Source organism: Rhodamnia argentea, chromosome 11 (assembly GCF_020921035.1).
Source record: "Rhodamnia argentea isolate NSW1041297 chromosome 11, ASM2092103v1, whole genome shotgun sequence".
NCBI classification, from domain to species: Eukaryota; Viridiplantae; Streptophyta; class Magnoliopsida; order Myrtales; family Myrtaceae; genus Rhodamnia; species Rhodamnia argentea.
In genome coordinates this window covers 2,413,645-2,434,629 of record NC_063160.1, presented here as the reverse complement: position 1 = coordinate 2,434,629, position 20,985 = coordinate 2,413,645, and the positions used below count along the sequence as shown (strand labels likewise).

The following is a 20,985-nucleotide window of genomic DNA, read 5'->3' as shown; positions in this document are numbered from 1 at the left end:
GCTCATAAATTTATTAACTTCGCGCATCTAAATTCTAAAACTTTCATTTTGTCTATCTAAATCTTGAAACTTGCTTCGAGTCCATTCATTGTCTTTGTGGACGGAAAACACCATGCGAATTCTTTTTTTGGTTCATTGCATTTTCAATCTTATGCGGCCACTAGTGTAGTGAGGGAGTGCTCCCAACACTCTAACAAATCAAAATCGAAAGTAGAAAACTATCTGAAAAATACAAAAAGAAGACTAAAAATAAAATAAAATAAAATAAAAAGACAATCGCCGCCCGCCCCGATCCTTCATCTTCTATCTCACTATTTTCTTTTAATATTGAGATTATTTGTGGGTTTTAAGTTTTGGTTAATTTAGCTTTGTTCTAATTTTCTGATGTGGCGTCAAAACGACGTCCCCTCGTGCGTAGATGCGTGATGAAACAAAAATTTCATAACTAAAGTGCACGAAGCTTTCGACCAAAAAAAAAGTGCATGAAGCTAACGACAACATACATATTGGGAAAAGTGCCAAAAAAAGTCACAAATTATATAAACAATGTCAATGCCAGCACTGGTCGTAGCACGTAGGACAGTAGGCATTCACGTTAGTAATATCCAATTTAAAAATTAATCAAATAGACTAAATTGGTATTAATGTGAAAATTTTAGACTAAATTAATCTAATTAAAATATTTATAATTAAATCGATATCAATACATTGTAATTTTTCCCGCACGTACTAAACGATGGTCTGAAGCACGTTGCGACTAACATGGGACACGGACTCGACAATGGTCTCAAGCATGTCAGGGGCACAACAGCCAACACGGTTGGCCAAAAATCATTGGAAAAAACAAATGGAGAAAGAGGCAATCACGACAGACAAAGCCAGGAGAGGAGTCCACGAGACGAGCAGAGGAGAGAAACAGAGAAAGTTCTTGCCTTTGACGGATCTCGATCGACTTTGATTCATCTCCTTTACGGGATAAAAGAGCTTCGCTGGCGGGTACTAATCTCGTTTCATTAGTTGGCGAACCTCACATGGCCTTTTGGCCCTTCACATCAGCAATCAATCACACCAAACGCCCCCTCACAAAATTTAATAATTGCAGTTTGGTACCCCAGATCACAGGAAGCACTAGAAGAAGAAGAAGAAGAAGAAGAAGAGGAGAAGGAAGAAGCAGGAATTGTCAGGAACATTCCTGTGGAAAGTCATCACTGAAAGGGAGAGATCATTGGGTGTTTCATCTTTTGACCCACCAGGAGAAAAAGAAGGAAGAGAGAGATTTGGGAGAAAGGCTTGTGTTCGTGTAGTGCTGCAGTCACTTTCCTCTGCTGCTTTTTGGCCTGCTTTTTGGAAGGAGGAATATACATACATTAAGCTGAGCTGGGTCTTCATGGATGCTTTGAGGAGAAGAACCTTGCTCAAGGTCATAGTTCTTGGTGACAGTGGGTATACTCTCTCTCTCTCTCTCTCTCTGTTGAATTTTTCACAGGAGATTTCTTCTGGGTATAGCTGATGCTATTGAAAATGTGATGGGAATTTCTGACTTGGTTGAGTTTTTCCAGGGTGGGAAAGACCTCCTTGATGAACCAGTATCCTTCACAGCATTGTCATGTTTATTTCACGACCATCGCTCACATGTCTGAAGCAGATTAGTAGTACACTTCACTCATCATCCATCAAACCAGATATGGTTTGAATTTTACATTCTCTCTGTTATGTAAGTTGCCGTGAATGATTCGACTCCTGCAATCTCCATGTCTGTCTCTTGGTTCTTTACACAACGGGTCGCAACTCTGGCGTCGAGGAGCAAGCCAATCACCATTTCAGCAAAGCAGCACTGGGTCGGGAGAATCTGTTTTCCAATTGATAAGTTTCAAATATGAAACACTTTCTGGTTTGTGTCCACTATTTCTTTTAGAGGATTTCCCAGAGAGTAGTTTGTCTACACAATGCTTGCAACAATTACTACAGTGGGCTGAAAGCTTAAGATTGTTTAAGAATAAACAAGATGCGTTTGTAAATTGTGCCATACCAGTCGATGCTAACTTGAGCTTCTGGTACACTGGTTTGATCTAAATGCATACTTTGGATGCTTTTCGCTAGTAATCTGCTTGAACCCTTGACTGGGTATCCAGATACGTGTTCAAAAAGTTCAGCCAGCAGTATAAGGCTACAATCGGAGCCGATTTTGTCACCAAGGAACTGCAGGTTGATGATAAACTGGTCACTTTACAAGTAGGTGGTGATTCAATTTTGCTTCCTCTTTTCTTCTTATATCCGTTTCGATCTGTTTGGGAAAATATTCACAAGTCACGAGCTTTTGGCGTTCGGCAGGTCTGGGACACGGCAGGGCAGGAACGGTTTCACAGCCTCGGAGCGGCATTTTACAGAGGCGCAGATTGTTGTGTCCTTGTATACGATGTCAACGTTAGTAAAACCTTCGAATCGCTTAGCAATTGGCACGAGGAGTTCCTTAAACAGGTCAGCAGCTTATTAAGCCTCATATGATATCTCCCATAATATTCGACTTGACGTTCGCACAGCTCCATTGAGGTCATACTTCAGATTGACAATGGCATCGATGCACCTCTGAATGATTTTTTGAAAAGCACATGAGACATGTATTGAATCTTCTTCAATCATCATAAATGTGATTACATGATCAATCGAGTGATATTGATTTGATTTCTTCCCCATGTATTGTCTCACTCTGGCCAGGCAGATCCGGCAGATCCAGAGGCGTTCCCCTTTGTATTGCTCGGGAACAAAATAGACATAGACGGCGGGCACAGTCGTGTGGTAATTAGCACAGGCAGAACGCAAAGCTTGGCTTAACAGAAGTTTCCTTAATGAATCATAGTCTTAATGGTTATTTCTCTCACAGGTTTCTGAGAAAAGAGCAAAGGAATGGTGTGCTTCCCGGGGAAATATTCCGTACTTCGAGACCTCAGCAAAAGAAGATTACAATGTCGACGAAGCGTTTCTGTGCGTCGCGCAAACTGCACTGGCAAGCGAACACCAACAAGACATGTAAGTCCATCTAAAGAAACACACTCTCAACCTATTATGCTATACGTTTCCTATATAGAGTGAATAGGAGCTAGTTGGAGTGATTTTCTACAGAAAACGATTCTTTCAATTCAAACTTCTATTAGGTTTGGATTTGACAGTGCTGTTTTTGACTCAGGATGATTACTGCATAACAGAAATCCACCTAATCTTCCCACAACTTATAAGGGTATATTTGATCTTTAAGCAATAACCACAGGACTGGCATTCATCATTTATCTCAGATCTTGCGTTATAACTACTAATTACATGGTCTCTTCAAAAGAAAGAAAACAAGAACCCCTATAGTTCTTTACTTGGTTGCGACCTACCGATCATATTGCCTATTTAGCCCCGTTTCCCCTATAGATGCATGTAGTTTTACTTGAAGAGAGGGTCACAGATAAGTTCAATGTGCAGATATTTCCAGGGCATCTCAGAAACAGTTTCTGAAGTTGAGCAAAGAGGTGGCTGTGCTTGCTGAAGTATGCTTCCTAAAGATTTGCATGGTCTTCATTCAATTCTTTCACAATATCCTACACTTGTTTTTTTTTTTTTTTTTTTACATGTTGGGGGTTGGGAAGAGGCAGGTGCCCCTACTGCGTTGAGTGGCTCGCACCAGCATTCTCTTTTGGGGAACAATGTCATTCAATTCTCAAAAGTAGTCTCAGACTGCTTCAACCATGAAATTCATTATTCTCAAGGAATGAAAGAAAGATGCTACATGTATGTCTGTGGGTCTGAGCTATATCAGTTCCAAATCGAACATTCTTAATCTGCAATTTGATCATATCTCCAAGCTAGTGCAAAGATCATATTCCTAGCATGCTGGACATCTCCCTTTGCGACTACATTGCATCTTCTTTGAATAGAAGTGAAGCTGTAGCTGGATTATCCAACAGTGCTTCACACTTTGTCCAATTTCCGAATGCCAATTTACAAGGCCTCCAATCACACTTTGAGCATTTACAGAATCTGTTTAAATGATTGCTTCGCGAGTCTTATGGCATCACACGACCAGACAGCTTCCCTAATGGCCATGCATTTTGCTTTTGCGGCTAATCTTTGTGTGAAATGCCAGAGCATTGCCATCAAGCAAAAAAAAAAAAAAACAACCATCTTTCCCAGGCAGAGATACCGGATATAATGTTTCCATAGCAATCCCCGATTTGGGAGAAAGCATCTTTTATGATGCATTAGCAACTCATGCTAAATAAATGTTCCCAAGGTTTCTATATCAATACTTACGTTACATTCACTAAATACATTCTTTATTGCTTATATCTTGGGTTTGAAAAAGTTACCTTCACATCTATCCGCACTTCGCAATCGCCTTCAATAATAGCTTGAGCCAATCCTGGAAAGCCAGCAACAAAGCTTCAGCCTCTGCAGGAGCTGCATTAAATATATCTACACTTTCTTCTCCCTGCCCGTATACATTTGCCTTCAACATCTTTAGCTGAGAAAGCAAGAACATCTTACCATTCTTCCACGCTGCATCCCAGTTGAGTTGTAGTATCCCAAGGAGGTTTTTTGAGCCATCAGCCCCTCTTTCTGTCATAATTTTGTTCTAGGCTTACTTCTGCCCTTGCGGCAATAAGATATTCCAGACACTCCGCATTGACTCACCTAGGGACTTGCAACATGTCAGGTAGAAGAATGAAACACTCAAAATGTACGTAAGGACCCACTATACGCGATCAGTGAATGATCATGCCTAACTCATATCTAGGATCCAGGATTTTTATCATCATCATCTCTACCATGTTACTTACTAATAATTTACAGGTTGTCATTTTCTGCGGATGCCAAATCACTCTCAGGGACGCAGAATGATAAGAATATAGCAGAGGCGAAAATATTCAATAATCATCACTCATAACCACTTCCACTGTAGATAACTGGGAGAAGGAGCAAATTGAATACCAACTACGTCAATTCTGGAGGTTTTATAATAGATTTGAAGCGGGAGCAGAAATGTCATATGGAATGAAATGAATGTATCAAGGATGTTAATGAAAGCATGAACAAATGAAGGAAATATGATTAATTCCAACCACAATCAAAAGGACGCTCACTTTTGAAAGGAAAAGCTTAAGAAGGAACAATTCCTTTTCAATCCTCTGATTGAGAATTTGCAGATAATGACAGAGCTCCAATTTCCTTATACCATTTTAAACGAGAAGTCACATAGTTGTATGTTTGATGTATGATAAACTCGAAAAACCATCTTAGCCATCAATTGAAGTACAGAAGAAAGAGGAAACAGGTACCGCTGCAAAGAGGAGCTCCTGATGACATTTTTCCTGTTAGTGCTTAGAGGGAGAACAATCCGGAGGAACTAATCTTTCAAATGTTGAAGTTCATTTCTAGCATAGCCACTGCCATCAATTAGCTTTACCATTTACCTGATGGCCCCTTTACCTATGAAAGAAATTCATTCTCGAGACTTGAAGCTTCCGTCTCCTTCACATGCTTGAGAAAAGTTCTCAAAACCATGTAAATATCACCCTTTTGGATATGATTACTATCCCCAGTTACAAATACATTATTTTTATTTTTCATTTCAATCCAGCTGCAACCAGGGACTCTCGTCAGACCTTTCTCCCTCATCTCTTTTCTTAAAATGGAGACACTCTGCCATCTGCCGGCGGCAGAATGCGCATTGGAGATCATTATGTAGGATGATACGTCTTTAGGATCCAAAGCCAAAATTTTTTTAGCTGCCAGTTCCCCCAATTCAAGATTTGAATGAATTTGGCAGCCTCCAAGCAATGCCTTCCAAAATCCAACCCCTGGATCAAAAGGTAAATCATTAAGAAATTCTTCTGCTTCTTCGAAACGCCCGCAACGAGAAAATAAATCAACCATACAGGCATAGTGCTCTGGTTTCAGCATGGTGGGGTTCTCCAATCTTCCCTTATTGAAGTAGGAATAACCCTCATCAACAAGTCCCGCATGATTACAAGCCCACAACAAACCAAGATAAGAAACACTATTAGGCTCGAATCCCATGGTCCGCATTGTCTCGAAGAAGTTAATAGCTTCCTTTGCGTCCCCATTCTGTGCAAAACCACATATCACGGCATTGCATGAAACAGGATTTTTCTCTGCTAGCTTATCAAAAACCAAAAGACTCTCTTCCATGCTACCACATCTTGCATAGAAACTAATTAATGAGTTGGCCACGAACACATTGAACTTACCCAAACACTTAATTGCAAAGCCATGGAAGCTTCTGCCTATCCCAAGAGCTGCAATATTGGCAGATGCCGTTAGAGCACATGGGAACGAGGATTCATTAGGCATAAACCCTTCCCTCAGCATCCTGATGAAGAGATTGACAGCCTCCTCGCTGTGACCAGCTTGGCTATGGCCACAAATCACTGCGTTCCAAGAAACCACATTTTTCTCCGGCATATTCTCGAAAAGAGATAGGGCATCATCAAAGCTACCCTTTTTCAGGTACCCACTTATCATAGTTGTGTAGGATACCACATTGGGCTCTCTGGTATCTTCGAAAGCTCTTCGAGCCTCATCAAGAGTGCTTAACTTGGCATACGCATCCAAAACCGCACTGCCCACGAACACAATCGAGTGGAGGCCCATCTTCATAGCACAAGCATGGAGTTGCTTCCCCACACGAACGTCTCCAAGCACGATCGACGAATGAATGGCAGTGCCGAATGTGAATTCATTAGGCCTGATATACGAAGCGAGCACCCTCGAGAAAAGACGGATTACCTCATCGTGGCAGTGGCTACGAGCGTAGCGGCCGAGCAAGGCCGAAGCCGACACCACGTCCCAGTTGGACAATTCGTCGAGCAACTCAAGGGCATGTGACGAGGTGTCGATCTCGGGACCAGCTCGGAGAGTAGCATTTGTGGAGTAAGCTTCTGGCGGATCGATGAAACGTTTGCAAGGATTGCAACGAACTGTGACGTCAAATTGCTTGAGTTTTGCAGGAGAGAGTAGCGCCGATGCCGCTCGACCGATGATGGGTTTCATCAATCATGGCACTTTCATGGGCGACCGCCACCGGGTCGGCGATACGTCGACGAACAGTGCACGACCGGAACGACTGCACTCGGCTTTCTCTCTCTCTCTCTCTCTCTCTCTCTCTCGATGCTTCAACTAAGCTCGTAGGTGTCTAGGATTTCCACGACTTTCCAATTGCCTAGTATTCCGACAGATAGGTAGGTATCGAAGGCTTTAAGATTTCATCTGATAAGAAAGATCAAAAGTCGGAAATCTTCTAATTAGACCCTGAATTTGGTGAATTTTTGCAAACTACCCCCCATACTTGACTTGAATTACCTCTTGCACTTGATAAATCCGTGTCAATAAAATCACCAAACTAAATTGCTTGTGAAAAAAGGGTTGCCATCTAAGAAAATAGGCCCATGAACCGCGCAAAATTACACATGTGATGTGCACAAGGGTGGCCGACGGCTTTGCCACCGAGGTTTGGCTTTCGAACTTTAGGGAAAAATGTATTTGAAGTTCTAAAACTTATCACGAAATGCATTTGAGTCCTAAAAGTTTTAAAAAGTGCAATTAAATCCCAAAACTTGTTATGAAAGTGCATTCGAGTCCTAAAATTTTCAAAAAGTGTAATCAAATCCTAAAACTTGTCATATTAGTTCAATGAAACCCTTCCCTTGATTGCATTTTTTGAAAATTTTAGGATTCAATTACACTTTTGTGACTAGTTTTAGGACTTCATTGTACTTTTTGAAAGTTTTATGACTCAAACGTACTTTCGTGACAAGTTTTATGACTTAATTGAACTTTTTGAAAGTTTTAGGATTCATTTGCATTTACATAATAAGTTATATGACTTTTACCGCACCTATCTCCGAGTTTTATTGACTCGAATGTGTCAAAATGGAGGGGATTGCTCGAGCAAGATCAAGTGCAGGGTACTTTGCAAAAACATCCCTCGATTCGGAATTTTTCCAGGCAAAAATTCCGTACATATACGGAAGAGGAGTAAAGATACTTTTTCTTTGGCCATTTAAAGAAAACAATAATCGAAAAATAATTTTATTCGATGATAAAGATAAATACTCAAATCTTGAGGACTTGGTTTATCTTTTCAAAATTCTAACTATACTTTCGATATTAACTTCGCCATACCTTCTTGTTAAAAAAACTGTTTTAAAATTTATAGGCGACAGTTATCAAATTTTTTTTTTTTCATTTCAATTTTAGAGGTCTAGCGAATTGCAAGAAAATCAATTTATTTTCCTCAAATTGACGTATATTAATATATCTTTTAATAACGTCAAAAAAATTTCCGTTAAACAATAAAAGTGTAAAGAGATTTGCGAAGACATTTCGATTTTTCCTCTAATATAAACGAAAAGTATCAGACACTCTCTCTCTCTCTCTCTCTCTATCTACTCTTTCTCTCTCTAGTTCGCAAATGGCGTTTTCTGCAGCAGCCATGAACTGCCCTCCTATTCTCCGTGCCGTGCCTAGTTACTCTCCTCCGTCGTCGTCGTCGGCGGCGGCGGTCTCTTTCCCACGCGGTTCGATTTCCCTCCGATCGCGCAGTTTCGATGCCAACCGGAGGAGAAGCGCCCTGATTCCATCGGCTTCCGTTTCAGGTACCATCTCCCGCTCGATTCTTCCTGTTCGTGCGGTGGCGCTGTCTCCGAGATGACCGCGTGTGTGCGGCTGGTGATGGTGATGACACGCTGCGGCTTGTCGTCGTCGTCGTGGAATGGTAGAATTGTTGAAGAGGCGTGATTATGTTGATGCAGAAGAATCGATCGTTTTAGAACGTGTAGGGCGCTTGTGCGGCATCTGTTGGTAGTGCGACTTGCGCGGTGCTGCGTTTGGATCTTCCTCTGAAGAGGAAGGAGAATCTTAGGGACTGTCTTACCTGACAGTCTTACCTTTCTCTTCATGAAGTGATTGTCTTAGTTTTCAGCTCGCAAATCGGGGAAACTTATTTTCGGTTATTTGTTACCGTATGGGCACCTAGAGAAGTTGTCGGTAATAGATGGTTGGCAATAGGAATTGCGCAAGTCGGGAAAGTTTGTATCCTTATACTTGTTTCAATCAAATTTTGAGAGATGTTTCGCTGACAAATTGATTGCAAATGGTTTTGAAGACATGATTTTCTGGATCAAAGACACTACCTCTAGTCAAACTTTTCAGTGATGTAGCAGGGATAGACATTAGTGTCTACTAATTCTCGATTATTAGTGGAACATTCTAGAGAAAGAGGGAGACGAGGAAAATCATTTTCCGGTCGTGTGAGCTCTGGTTGCCTTAAAGATTAGGCTAAATTACTGCAGATCTGATGTTTCCCATGATGCTGGAGTGCAAATTACCTTTTGTCTTTCAGTTATTATTTTCTCAGTTCCTCTAGGACCATAATAATCTGATTTACGCACTGCCCTTTATGTTACAGCTGCGCCAGCTTCTGAACAGCTGAAGCCTGCCATCTCCCTCACGGACGATGCTCTGAAGCACTTGAACAAGATGAGATCTGAGCGCAGTGAAGATTTATGTCTCAGAATTGGTGTCAGACAGGGTGGATGCTCTGGCATGTCTTACACAATGGACTTCGAGAATAGGGCAAACGCAAGGCCCGATGACTCCATAATAGAATATGACGGTTTTGTTATAGGTAGGGCTCTGCAATTTGTATGGATTAGTTATTTGGTCGTTATCTCGTAAGTAAGAAATTCGCCATTGGTTTTGCAACCTTCATTTTATCAAGATTCCTGTGGATGCTGTAGACAACAAAGAAATCAAGGAAACATGTGTGTTGCAGAAAGTAGAAATGATAGATGTTATAGAGGATCTTAAATAAATTTGGGATTCCTAATTTTAAGCCATTGAAGGTACCATTATTCAAGCTTACCATGGACCCTGGTTTTTTTAAGCTATACTTTTATTTGCTAGAATTGGTCTTTATCATTTTGGTCTTCTTTGGAATCTCTTCTTTACCTATCTATAGTGACTATTGCTCTACTTCTTGTTCTTCATTATCATTTGGCATTTACTTTAGATATCAGTTCCTACCTTTTAATGTTTTAGATTTTCATAGGCAATAGGTTGCCTGTCAATTCTCAGGAAGCAGAGAAAGATTATTGATAGTTAACTGTGCTATTGATGACAGACTGGAGTACCCTACTAGCTTAGGATTATTGTTTCGCTGCCCAACTAGCGCTTTTGAGTGATGTTGTGCATCCATGGCTTCTAAGACAGATCTTTTGTTGCCCCAAAAGAGACATTTTTATTTTGTTTGTTTCTTGAATTTGACATCATTCATGTCTATCTTCTTGATGAACTACCTAAGTCGTCTCTTTTTGGTGGATCAACCCACTCAAATCCTCCATGCTGGTTGATGACTTACAAGGCTCTTTAGGTGACGATTATGCAGTATCAGCAACTTAATTTGGCTATATCAGATTGTTGAGTATATTGAGAGGCTTAACGCCAAACATCCGGAAATTTTATTCCAGCAATGACCAGATTGTACATGGAATTAATGCTAAAACTAACATGATGAAGTATCTGCTGCCTGCTTAGTTTCTGTAGTAGAAATCACTTTCGGATACATTACTTTGATTTTATGGGACTTCTGATGCTATCTGTCATCCTGAAATCATCTGCTGATCACTTATAATTCCCTGTTGCCTCTGCAGTTTGTGATCCAAAGAGCCTTCTCTTCTTGTACGGAATGCAGTTGGACTACAGCAACGCTCTGATTGGTGGAGGCTTTTCATTTAAAAACCCAAATGCTACCCAAACATGCGGTTGCGGCAAATCCTTTGCTGCAGAGATGTAAGTTATGCGGGAAAAGAAAACCGAATCTTATGTTGAGATTGCTCGCTAGTGAACGTGAACCCTGTGGATTAAACTCGACCTCTCGGTTGAAGATAGTTGTTGCAGTGTATTTAATGTTAAATAAACTATAAAGTAGTTATGTCCACGACTCTTTGGCAAACTCTCTCATTTAGCTGCACATGTTATCTCTGTAACATCGTTAGAGGTAAACCTGTCAGATAAAAAGGCAAGTGTGAACTTGGATTGGTTGTGGGAAAGCAATATACCCACATGAAACTAGCTCCAAATCCTGGAATATCGTCGTATTCTGGCGTTGAAACAATGAGAATCTATTCATCGGAAATAATCGTTAGCTCTTTTTTCCAATTCCTTTTTCTCTTGTTGATAGTTTGCGCTGTTTGAAAATATCAGAAAATTTCTGCGGAACTGTTCTTCATCCTAGAGTGCAATATGTTAAGTTGTCGAAGTTGTTATGATTAGGTTCTTAAAACCTTTTAAGGTGCGACTCGTGCAGAAGTTTTTCTTAAATGAGGCAAGTCAGCATACCGAAGTTCTCTCTTTGATTCTGGCAAAAGCTCGCCAGGATTTCCCATGTTAACTCTCTTTTCATGGTATAAGATGGTCGCAGAGGTGCCATTCCATGTTCAAATTGCACGGGTTGAGTCAAATTGATGCATAGCTCCATCAAGTAGGGGTGAGCGGTTTCGGGTTCCGTACAGGTTTCACTTGGAACCTGGAACCTACCCATCGGAACAGGTTCCTAATTTTTTAAAACCTGGAACTTACCCGTCATACCCCGGAATCTGGAACCTATCATGTCACAGGTTTTAGGGTCGGTTTCAGGGTATTCGAGAACCTATAAATTTATTTTATTTTTTCATTTTTATTTAAGCAAAATAAGAGTGAACACTACAACATCTAAGAGAAAGTAGAGGTGAGTGGTTTTAGATTCCATACAGGTTATATTTAGAACCCGAAATCAATCCATTGAAACAAATCTATTATTTTTTGGAACCCGAAACCTAAAAATTTGTTTGGCTCCAGATTATACACTTGTTATCGGACGTCATAAAACGTTGTAGGATCATGCAAAAACATATACCAAGAAAAATATAAGTTTTTGCACGATAAGTTTTGCACACGCATCGACACGATTTGACACGTTCGTGGAACCGGATACTGAATAACCCAAAATTGGCAGGAATCTGGAACGCTCTTTTTCCGGCATGTTCGATAAAATCTCTTTTTCCGGCATGCTCGGTAAAGGATATGGCTTTTGCAATGCTGTTTACATGATTGATAAAGCCGAACGGCGTAAATGGACGGCTGTGATGAACTTGATCCAATAGATCAGAATACAGGCAAGGGGATTTCCCTCAGATCCCCGAATGGTGTGATGAACGACACTTATTTTAGGACTATCAAGAAAAAATTAGTTCAACAATAACACCGGACGATAGCACAACATTAGACTTTATTTTGTACTTAAAAACCCACGAGTGCTTAGAATGGTCTAGACATGTTTGAGATGACACCATCCATCACAGCTTGAATTGATACAATGAATATAATTGAGATTTTCTAATCTAACTTAAGAGTACAGATGATATTTTCTTTTCCCTTTTTCTCCTTTCTTTTGGAAAAAAGAAGAAGAAGAAAAATATTTGAGTAGATATCCCATTAACCTAGGCTCGCTATCCCGTTTAGGCTTTTATTGAAACCTAACATATTGATTGAGCTTGTCTACTGCTAAAATATTGTATATAGATATTCAGGTTTCGAAGGATGCTCAAATAATTCAATGTAGAACAATCTTCCAAACCCCATCCACGTAAGAGGAAAAAAAATTAGGCGGAAATACTGTTAAAAACTTCGAATTACGGCAATTATAACATCAATTCTTCGAGGTTTTCTTTCTCTTCAAAAATCTCACAATTCAAATCGATGAGGTAAAACTACCTCCGTTTAGCTCTAATAACCCCATACTTCGCCTACCATAACGACAATCCCAAACTTCTTGTAACTGATGACAAAAACAAAGTTTGAGATACCGATGTCATAGCGAGCATAATCTAAAGTTTTTTACAGTATTAATCCAAAATTTGATCACAATAAGAAACATAATATTCACTTTCTAGTAATATGATGATTTTTTTGGTCGAAAAATGACGGTTTCATTAAAAAGTACATTCTTATCAAGTAATTAATGAGGAAATATTATAAACTTTAGGGACTAGAACAGGAATAGTATCATAATTTTCGTACAGCGCTCACTTGAATGTCATAACCTTTTTCTTTTCGCTCGCTTAAGTGCCATGTATTTAAAAAATCGATCACTTAAATGCCATTGACAATTTGCCTCACCAAAAATCCGATGTGGACGCTGGAAACCCGATGTGAATAATTATTTTGAATTATTTTCTTTTTCTTTTCTTTTTTTCCTTTAACTGTGCGGGCAAGGGTCATTGGTGACCCTCACTAGCCACAAAGGAATCACCCAATTTGGGCAAGGGCCGCCTCAATCTTGGCCCCATGTCGGCCGCGAGCGAGGCCATTGCGGCCAGCAAAGGTCGCTGGTGACCCTCGCCGACTCGAAAAAAATTGTAAAGAATGAAAAAAAAAAGTCAAAATAAAAATAAAATAATAAAAATTCACTTGGCACTTCTGTTTATTTTTAATTATTTCACGTGAGATGAAAAATTAAGTAAAAAAATTAATAGATCGATTTTACGACGTGGCACTTAAATAGCCATTTAATAGTAGTTGATTCTGGGTGTTAGCATAACAGAGCCACGTTCGTTGTTCTTCTCCAGACGACAGAAGATGTCTCTCGAGATTGCCAGCTTGAGAGCTGGCTTCCGTCGCTTCATGGCCAATCCCACCACCACGGCTCTGTCGCCGTCGAGGTTCCACCGCCGGGGAGCTCCCAATTTCTACACCCCAATTCTTCGTCGCGCCAGAACTCCTTTCCCCGCGGCTCAAATCGCGAAGGAGGTCGTGGAGACGAAGGAGAGCGTAGGGACGGAGGCCTCCTCTAGTCCGCCGGTGAGAATCGTCGCCATCGTCGGAGAAGGCGCGTTGAGCCCTCTTAAGGGCGCGACGTGGCTCGAGGTCATGCTCCACACTGTAAGTATCCAAATGAGCCATAGCCAATCTCTGTTTTCGTTATGGTTTTAGTGGAGAAGAACTCCGCAATCAAGTACGAGCGTGTGCGTGTGTAAGAAAGGAGTCGCCTTTGCAACAAGGGAAATGAATGTTGTTGACAATTGTTCACTGTTGTCCTAGAGAGTGGACTGATAGTGATTCAGGCTATGAAGAAAACTCGATCCGAGAGATGAAGGTGATCACTTTAATTAGAGAAAATTCTTCTTACTATCATTGAAGGGATGATCACAGCATGAGTATTTAAAGCTCAACGCAAGTGCAATTGAGTCCTGGAAGGTTTTGGTTGTGCAATTGATTCCTTGCTTATGCAGTTTAGTCCTAAAACTTTTAGCGGATGCTGTGTTAGATTTTGGTTGGATTTAGTTGACGGATTTGATTAATGGACTCCATTGACAATTTGTTAAAGGAAAAGAAAAAAAAGTTGAGTGCATAAAAGCATGTTTTAAGATTCAGATGCAATTTTGGCATAAGTGAAGTGGATGCTGTTTCAGTCACTATCTGAATCATGACTGGTCTCTTTGGTTTTTAACCTTGTTGGGCAATGTAGTATCTGAATCCTTGGAAATGTAAATTCGTTTTCGTTGTCTTTGTGACCAGGCAAAGAGACTGAAATGGGTTGATGATGGATTTGAAATGCATGTGTTTACAGATAATTTCTGCCAATTTAAGGATCGGGCGTCTGCAAAACTTCAGGAGGAACTGAGACATGCAGATATCTTAGTTGCTGTTGCTGTAACAAGTCCAGAATCGGTGAAGTGGATTGAGAGAAACAGCGGAAATATCCAGAACATAATCAGCTTCGATTCATCCCCGGGATTGAGTAACAAGCTGGGGGGATCATTTGTTCAAACTGAAACAAAAGGGACCATTTTTGGGAAACTGGTGGGAACATTTGAATCAAAGCAAACCAAAGAGACCAGTCAAGTGATTGAAACGGTATCGGAGGCCTGGATGCGTCGCAACTCCGATGATATAAGGTTCTGTTTGTTGGTCATAATCAATGCTTACATAAGGCCAGTTCCAATTCTGAAAAACCTGAGGTCAAAGGGTTTTTCCACATTGAACTGCATGGTGAAGAACTGCGGACCTCAGATATTGAACTGCCTCCTGGATCCCAATTGTAGAAAGGCTCTTCAGTGCTTGAACCAGTGTAGTCCCGTGGACCAGGTTTGCAATTATAGATGTATTGCATCATATGAGAGCCCGAATTTGGAAGCATTTTCTTTGTGCGTTCTGCAGAAGAATAACTGTCTTGAGTTGGATGCGACAATCCGTGAAAAACCATACGTGCCACCCATGGTTAAGTTTCGAGGCGAGAACATCTGTCATGAATCTGCAGAAGATCTCTTTGTGGGATGGTTAGGTAATCTTGATTGGAGTTGGCGTGTCGTAGCGGGTCAAAACCCAGCTTACGATCAATTCCCATGCCAGTACCAGCTATTTTACAGAGGAAAAGCGAAAGGGTCCTTTTGGTATGAGCCGGTGTTTCAGGTGAGAACTCTGGAGGGAAAGATGGTTTGGAGGAGGCGCAAGTACCGGGTCAAGAGAGGCAAAATCCCGGGGACGTTTCACTTCAGTGTTTTGGACAATGGAGTGGTTTCGAACGAGTTCTGGACTATTGTCGATGTGTCCGATGATCTGAGCTGGGGTTTGTTTCACTACAGCGGAGCAGCCCGAGTTGCAGGGCAGTCCTATACCGGTGCAGTGCTGGTGAGTCCGGACGGGCAGTATCCGAAGGAGACAGATGATGGTCGATTGGCGTCGGTGCTTGAGGAATGTGGAATAAAAGATTGGGAGCTTTATGCCGTCGACAACTGCTCATGTCTTGATCCTCCACTTGGGATACCTCAAGGTTCGAGCTTGCATTGCATGATTCTAACTTGACTAGCCAAAGTTGCAGAAACTAGAAAGAGAGCTGAAGCTTGTATCAAATGGCCTTTTGCAACTTTTTACATGCTGTTGAGTAGAATTAATGGGCATGTGATAAGATATAGGGTTAATATAATTTTAAATTGATACACATGTGATAAATTTATCAGAAATTATTTTTTTGATCATGAAAAGCTCCAAACTGGTGTACTTGTGATAAATTTATCCCAAACCGGTACATTTGTGATAAATTTACCTTTTATTAGTTTTCGTTAAATCTAACCGTCAAATTGTTAAGTTGGATGGCATGTGGCAATTTACGGGTGTACCGGTTTGGAATTTTTACCTTCTATGTGTCATGGGTTTATCAATTTGAGGCTTTTCATGGTATTAATCCAATTTAATAGAGGGTAAATTTGCAATAGATATATCAGCTTGATATTTTTCTTGGTCAAAAAAATTAGTTTAGGATAAATTTGTTACAATATTATCGCTTTAGAGTTTTTTGTGGTAAAAAAAATAGTTTGAGGTAAATTTGTCATAGATGTATTAGTTTGGGGTTTTCCATGATATGAATCGTAAGATATATGGGTTTGGATATATTTTATGTTTTGAGGTCATATATATTGTAGAATTAATTTCTGAAAAATAAATCCTCATTGCCTTTTCGGATCATACATATCAAGATGGAGAAAAGAATCTTTCGTTTTTTCTTTATCAATATACCAAAACCAATATCCAATAGGACGACTTTGTTTAACAGAGATTTCTGTCAACTTATGTTAACTCCACAAAATAATTTATTTGATGGATTAGTGTTGGAGTTGGTAAAATGTAATCTATTTGTTTTTCTGAAATTAATATTTGGAAAAAATTACCAAAAAAGTCTTAAACCTATTGTAATTATATTAATTTTTTTCTAATCAATTATACTATCTAATTTTTTTTTTACCAATTCAGTCCCGAACGTTTTGTATTCTTGCCAATTCAGTCATAAACATTTTGCATTTATGTCAATTCAGTCCTTCCAGTTAATTTTGATAGTAAATGGTTAAAGTGGTGTGGTGCTGATATAATGGTGTCAAATGGATGGGTCGGGTTGGTTTTCGATCGGGTCGAATATGGTCCGATCCATATTGACCCATCTAACCCATTTTGACATATATTTAATGACTCATATTAGACCCGATCCATATTTAATGAGTCATACCCGACCCGACCGCGTTTTAACCCATGTTACCAAAGCACACTAAACCAAAAAAAAAAAAGGAAAATTAAATAATTAATAATTAATAAATAAAATAAAAAATGTAAAAAAATCTATAAATCGAAGTACTTATAAAAAAAATCAAAGTTCCTGAATTCATGTCCCGAAGCAAAATCATGCATCAAGCCCCGCCCCATTTTCGGAGACATCGACACAGAGTAACTCATGCAAGGCAAGACAATGCAAGCAAATACAACACTTCTCAACTCTAAAAACGTAACCATTTTCTTGTTTTTGATATTACGAATTGTTAAAAATCGTTCAAATCTAGTCATTAGACCACAATTTATGACAAGCAACAAAAACCCATTTGGCATCAAATGCCCAACAGCACGAAATGCAAAGATTCACCACTTTCGAAACAAAACAGAAACAAAGTTCCTCAAATGATCGACCATATCCATAAAAACAAAATACAATCATTACAAACCATCTTTAGAAGAGGCCAAGAGGCAATATGAACATCTTCGCAATAAGCGGACTGAGCAGAATCCTAAAATTTTCGATAAAAAATACAAATACAAATTTACATTCATCCAATACAAACATTTCCATAAACAACCATCAAGTGGTCCGCACATCTAAAAAAAAATTCTATCCAAAGAATCCAGTCCACACAATAACCATACAAATGATGTCAATGCTTAAAACCCGGTTCATGTCAACAAAAGCATGACAGACATCAGAAGATCAATGAGTATTTGCACATATTGCTGGAGTTGCATGCATGTTGACTTGTTGGTTCCTCTATGCAATGAGAGACGGAACAGAAAAGATGAGTCATGTTAGCTGCCAAAAGCAGCACATTTGCAAGCAAATCAACATCACTACGCAATAAATAAATACAACCATACTGGTCCATGGAACCCAGAACAGTCTATTTAATTGAATATCCAGAACTTCTCTTGCCTCCCCAGCCTGTTGCAACTGGCGGAGCCAGTGCGTCAGGCTTCCTCGGCTGGCCGCTTCGCTGAAGAATGGATCCATGGGGTCTCTACCTGTCAAGAGAACGCCCAGTAACATCAAACTTGATCGGAATTTTGCTCAAATAGAGATGAGATCTTCAAGAATGTGTTCTGAACCAAAGAGAACGAAGACAAATCGGAGACATATCGTTTGAAAGACGCAGACGAGGGAAAAAAAAATAAGAGAGAGAGATGGAGATGGCTTACTTAGATCAGACCTAAGTGGGGGAAGAGAGACGCGACGGAGGCGGCCGAGACAGAGGCGAGCGACGACTGCTTGTGCGCGATTGCTTGCCAAAGTTGCATGAGCGTGACCTATTTCTGGATGGGTTGAAAATGGGTTCCATGTGTGACCCATTTTTGATCCATTTAATTTCACTTCAATTTTTTTGACCCATTTTTAAGGGCCCTTTAAAAGTTGGTGACCCACATAAGACCATTTTGTACAAAATATGGGTCCCACATAGATCATGAACCCATATTGACAGCTCTACGCTGATGTGATCAATTTATAATAATATTTTAGGATTTTTTGAATTTTTTTTTTTTCTCTCTTTTTTTTTTCTTTCCTTCTTGTTCCTCGAGTAGGCCGCTGAGCTCGGAGCGACCTTGCTGTGCTCGCACGGTCATGGCGAGGCTAGCGAGGCGTGACCTCTCCTAGTGACGGTGAGGTTGCACCTTGCTAGGGACGGGCGACACTCGCCCTCACGGCCCTTGCCTTTGGCTAGTCGCCGGGCTTGGCAACCAACGGGAGGAAGGCCAAAAAATGATAAAGAAAAGAAAAAAATAAATATAATATTTTTTAAAAAATATTATTAAAAATTGGTTATGTCGGCGCCGACCGTGCCCCGTCTTTGATTTCCAATCAAAATTGGCTTGAAAGATTGAATTGGCAAAAATATAAAAAAATTTAGGATTGATTTGACCAAAGAAAAAAGTTATGAGACTGAATTGGCGTAATTGCAATGTGTTTAGGACTTTTTGGGTAATTTGTCCTGGTACAAGAGGTACTAAAATAAAACTATGGTCAAACGTAAGCAGATTCAAAAAAGTACGGAAGCCAAAGTGTGATTTCCTTCTAAGGCTTTTTGCATGTGGGAAGTCACATGTTATTACAGCCGCGGCTGAGTCAACAATATTTAGCAAATTTTATGGGTACTTTATGAAAAGGGCTTAAATTTTCGTCGAAGAATGGTGTAAGCCCTGGAATTGTAATTAGACAAAGTATAAGGACCAAAATTGAACTCCCCCTAAACTTTATAGACCAAAGAGTTAATTTCGTCAAAATATACTCAAGACTATAGGATTGAACATATTCAAATCCAGGCATTAATTGGACTTTAGAAAGCCATCATTCTATGAAATGAATGTAATAAAAGTTCTAATAAAGTAATATTCATTTTACAGCTAGTAAAATATTTATTACCCAAAAAAAGATAAAAGAACAAGAGTAGATCTCTTCCATCGTGAAAATATTTAGAGAATACTAAATCAACAAATAAATAAATCCTGTAGAACTCTCAATCGCATTGAAGATTATCAATTCCTTAGATATGCTCGGTGGTGAACTTTGCTGTACTTTAATTTGCGAATAATGTATGGAAAGATAAGACTTCTGAATTGTAATGGTAGTGAAATAATCGAGCAAAACGAGACAATTAAAATCATGTAAAATGTTACATCTGAAAATGTAATCAGATAAAGCTCACAAAGTCACACAGAGGAGATTGAAAAAGGCTGATAAGAGAATAGTGTAAAGCTAGAGGTACTACGATAATATACTAAACGTGTTTATATAATGTGATCAATAGTAAGTGATTTTTAAAATTAGTGGACCGATTTATGCACCCAATATGAATCTGACACACGATCGAATCCTTTCAATGTACCAGTATTGTGTGTGTGTATCTATAGCAGCATTTCAAATGATATATCGCGGTAGCAAACAATGATGGTATGCAAAACTTGATAGTTTAGGAAGAATTATCGCACTGACATACAAGTATCTTAGAGATAGATGTGTGGTAAACATTAAGGTTCCATTTGTTTTGCGAAAACACGAATGATTTGAAAAACATTTTGATAAAAATGATTGCTTATATATCTCAAAATAATAAGTCAATCAAAAAGTTTTCATTATCGACAATAATTTTTGTCTAAATAATTTCGTCGACGGTGAAAATATTTTACATTGATAAATTATATTAAGTGATTATTTTTATAAAAAAAATTCAAATTATTCATTTTTCATGAAACAAACGCACCCAATTCGATGGCAAACATAAGAAAAAAACTACATGACACCCAGAAGCTTAAGTAAATTCATTGAACTTTTAGTCATATGAAGAGTTATTATTTAATAACTTCCTTAATAAATGAATGTCCTATCACTCGATCATGTAAGTATATTAAATAAGGATTAATACCACAAAATAAATATTAAACTGGTACATCCGTGATAAATTTACTCCAAACTGATTTATAAATGTCAAACTACTATACTTATGATAAATTTACCCCAAAGCTAATTTTTTAACACCAAAACCCTAAACTGGTATATGTAACAAATTAAACCTCAATTAGGTGCCGTTAAATAGGGTTAATACCACGAAAAATCCTAAATTTATACATGTGTGATAAACAAAAACCCCAAATTGGTACACCCGTTAACCGTCACGTATCATCTAACTTATCAATTTGACGTAAAACTTAACGGAAACTAAAAGAAGAAAAATTTGTCACAAGCGTACCAATTTAAAATTTTTGGTGGTAAAAAATCACAGATGTTTATATTTGAAGTTTGCCGTGATATTAACCAATTAAATAAACAAGAGTCATGAGATTTTGATAAGTGTCATAACAGTT

At 39.2% G+C, this 20,985-nt stretch overlaps 4 protein-coding genes across 9 annotated transcripts; 3 read left to right on the top strand and 1 right to left on the bottom strand.

The window, feature by feature from the left end:
- The first annotated feature begins 1,147 nt into the window (after positions 1-1,147).
- On the top strand, positions 1,148-3,835 carry LOC115744099 (ras-related protein Rab7). Of its 2 annotated transcripts, none has more exons than XM_048272272.1 (7): positions 1,148-1,443; positions 1,560-1,586; positions 2,133-2,232; positions 2,332-2,478; positions 2,716-2,796; positions 2,882-3,027; positions 3,476-3,835. In XM_048272272.1, exons 1-7 carry the CDS (start codon positions 1,388-1,390, stop codon positions 3,651-3,653), a joined length of 735 nt encoding a protein of 244 aa, XP_048128229.1. In that variant the 5' UTR covers positions 1,148-1,387; the 3' UTR covers positions 3,654-3,835. The 2 variants fall into 2 exon arrangements, with proteins under 2 accessions (XP_048128229.1, XP_030535056.1); XM_030679196.2 differs by having other exon boundaries at positions 3,466-3,835.
- A 330-nt stretch (positions 3,836-4,165) lies between these two features.
- LOC115744098 (pentatricopeptide repeat-containing protein At5g42450, mitochondrial-like) lies at positions 4,166-7,231 on the bottom strand. Of its 4 annotated transcripts, none has more exons than XM_030679189.2 (2): positions 4,528-7,231; positions 4,166-4,402 (listed from the first exon to the last, which is right to left on the bottom strand). In XM_030679189.2, the coding sequence occupies exon 1, from the start codon at positions 7,051-7,053 to the stop codon at positions 5,470-5,472; it is 1,584 nt and encodes a 527-aa protein (XP_030535049.1). In that variant the 5' UTR covers positions 7,054-7,231; the 3' UTR covers positions 4,166-4,402; positions 4,528-5,469. The 4 variants fall into 4 exon arrangements, with proteins under 4 accessions (XP_030535049.1, XP_048128227.1, XP_048128228.1 ...); XM_048272270.1 differs by having other exon boundaries at positions 4,166-4,674; positions 5,124-7,231; XM_048272271.1 differs by having other exon boundaries at positions 4,166-4,681; positions 5,319-7,231.
- A 1,175-nt stretch (positions 7,232-8,406) lies between these two features.
- On the top strand, positions 8,407-11,197 carry LOC115744100 (iron-sulfur assembly protein IscA, chloroplastic). Its single transcript, XM_030679197.2, has 3 exons — positions 8,407-8,657; positions 9,470-9,688; positions 10,713-11,197. The coding sequence occupies exons 1-3, from the start codon at positions 8,474-8,476 to the stop codon at positions 10,853-10,855; spliced, it is 546 nt and encodes a 181-aa protein (XP_030535057.1). The 5' UTR covers positions 8,407-8,473; the 3' UTR covers positions 10,856-11,197.
- Positions 11,198-13,640: 2,443 nt separating this feature from the next.
- On the top strand, positions 13,641-16,555 carry LOC115744097. 2 transcript variants are annotated; one of them, XR_007196853.1, is made up of 3 exons: positions 13,641-13,980; positions 14,617-16,007; positions 16,472-16,555. XR_007196853.1 is itself a non-coding variant. In XM_048272268.1 (2 exons), the coding sequence occupies exons 1-2, from the start codon at positions 13,678-13,680 to the stop codon at positions 15,901-15,903; spliced, it is 1,590 nt and encodes a 529-aa protein (XP_048128225.1). In that variant the 5' UTR covers positions 13,641-13,677; the 3' UTR covers positions 15,904-16,010. The 2 variants fall into 2 exon arrangements, 1 of the variants encoding a protein (XP_048128225.1); XM_048272268.1 differs by lacking the exon at positions 16,472-16,555 and having other exon boundaries at positions 14,617-16,010.
- Positions 16,556-20,985: the final 4,430 nt, after the last annotated feature.

Bases quoted from the DNA above. Each gene is read 5' to 3' on its own strand.
- LOC115744099 (XM_048272272.1), top strand. From the start codon at position 1,388: ATGGATGCTTTGAGGAGAAGAACCTTGCTCAAGGTCATAGTTCTTGGT. The intron at 1,444-1,559 runs GTATACTCTCTC...GAGTTTTTCCAG, and splicing joins ATAGTTCTTGGTGACAGTGG to GGTGGGAAAGACCTCCTTGA. The intron at 2,233-2,331 runs GTAGGTGGTGAT...GGCGTTCGGCAG, and splicing joins ATAAACTGGTCACTTTACAA to GTCTGGGACACGGCAGGGCA.
- LOC115744098 (XM_030679189.2), bottom strand. From the start codon at position 7,053: ATGAAACCCATCATCGGTCGAGCGGCATCGGCGCTACTCTCTCCTGCA.
- LOC115744100 (XM_030679197.2), top strand. From the start codon at position 8,474: ATGGCGTTTTCTGCAGCAGCCATGAACTGCCCTCCTATTCTCCGTGCC. The intron at 8,658-9,469 runs GTACCATCTCCC...TTTATGTTACAG, and splicing joins TCCATCGGCTTCCGTTTCAG to CTGCGCCAGCTTCTGAACAG. The intron at 9,689-10,712 runs GTAGGGCTCTGC...TTGCCTCTGCAG, and splicing joins ATATGACGGTTTTGTTATAG to TTTGTGATCCAAAGAGCCTT.
- LOC115744097 (XM_048272268.1), top strand. From the start codon at position 13,678: ATGTCTCTCGAGATTGCCAGCTTGAGAGCTGGCTTCCGTCGCTTCATG. The intron at 13,981-14,616 runs GTAAGTATCCAA...CTTTGTGACCAG, and splicing joins TCGAGGTCATGCTCCACACT to GCAAAGAGACTGAAATGGGT.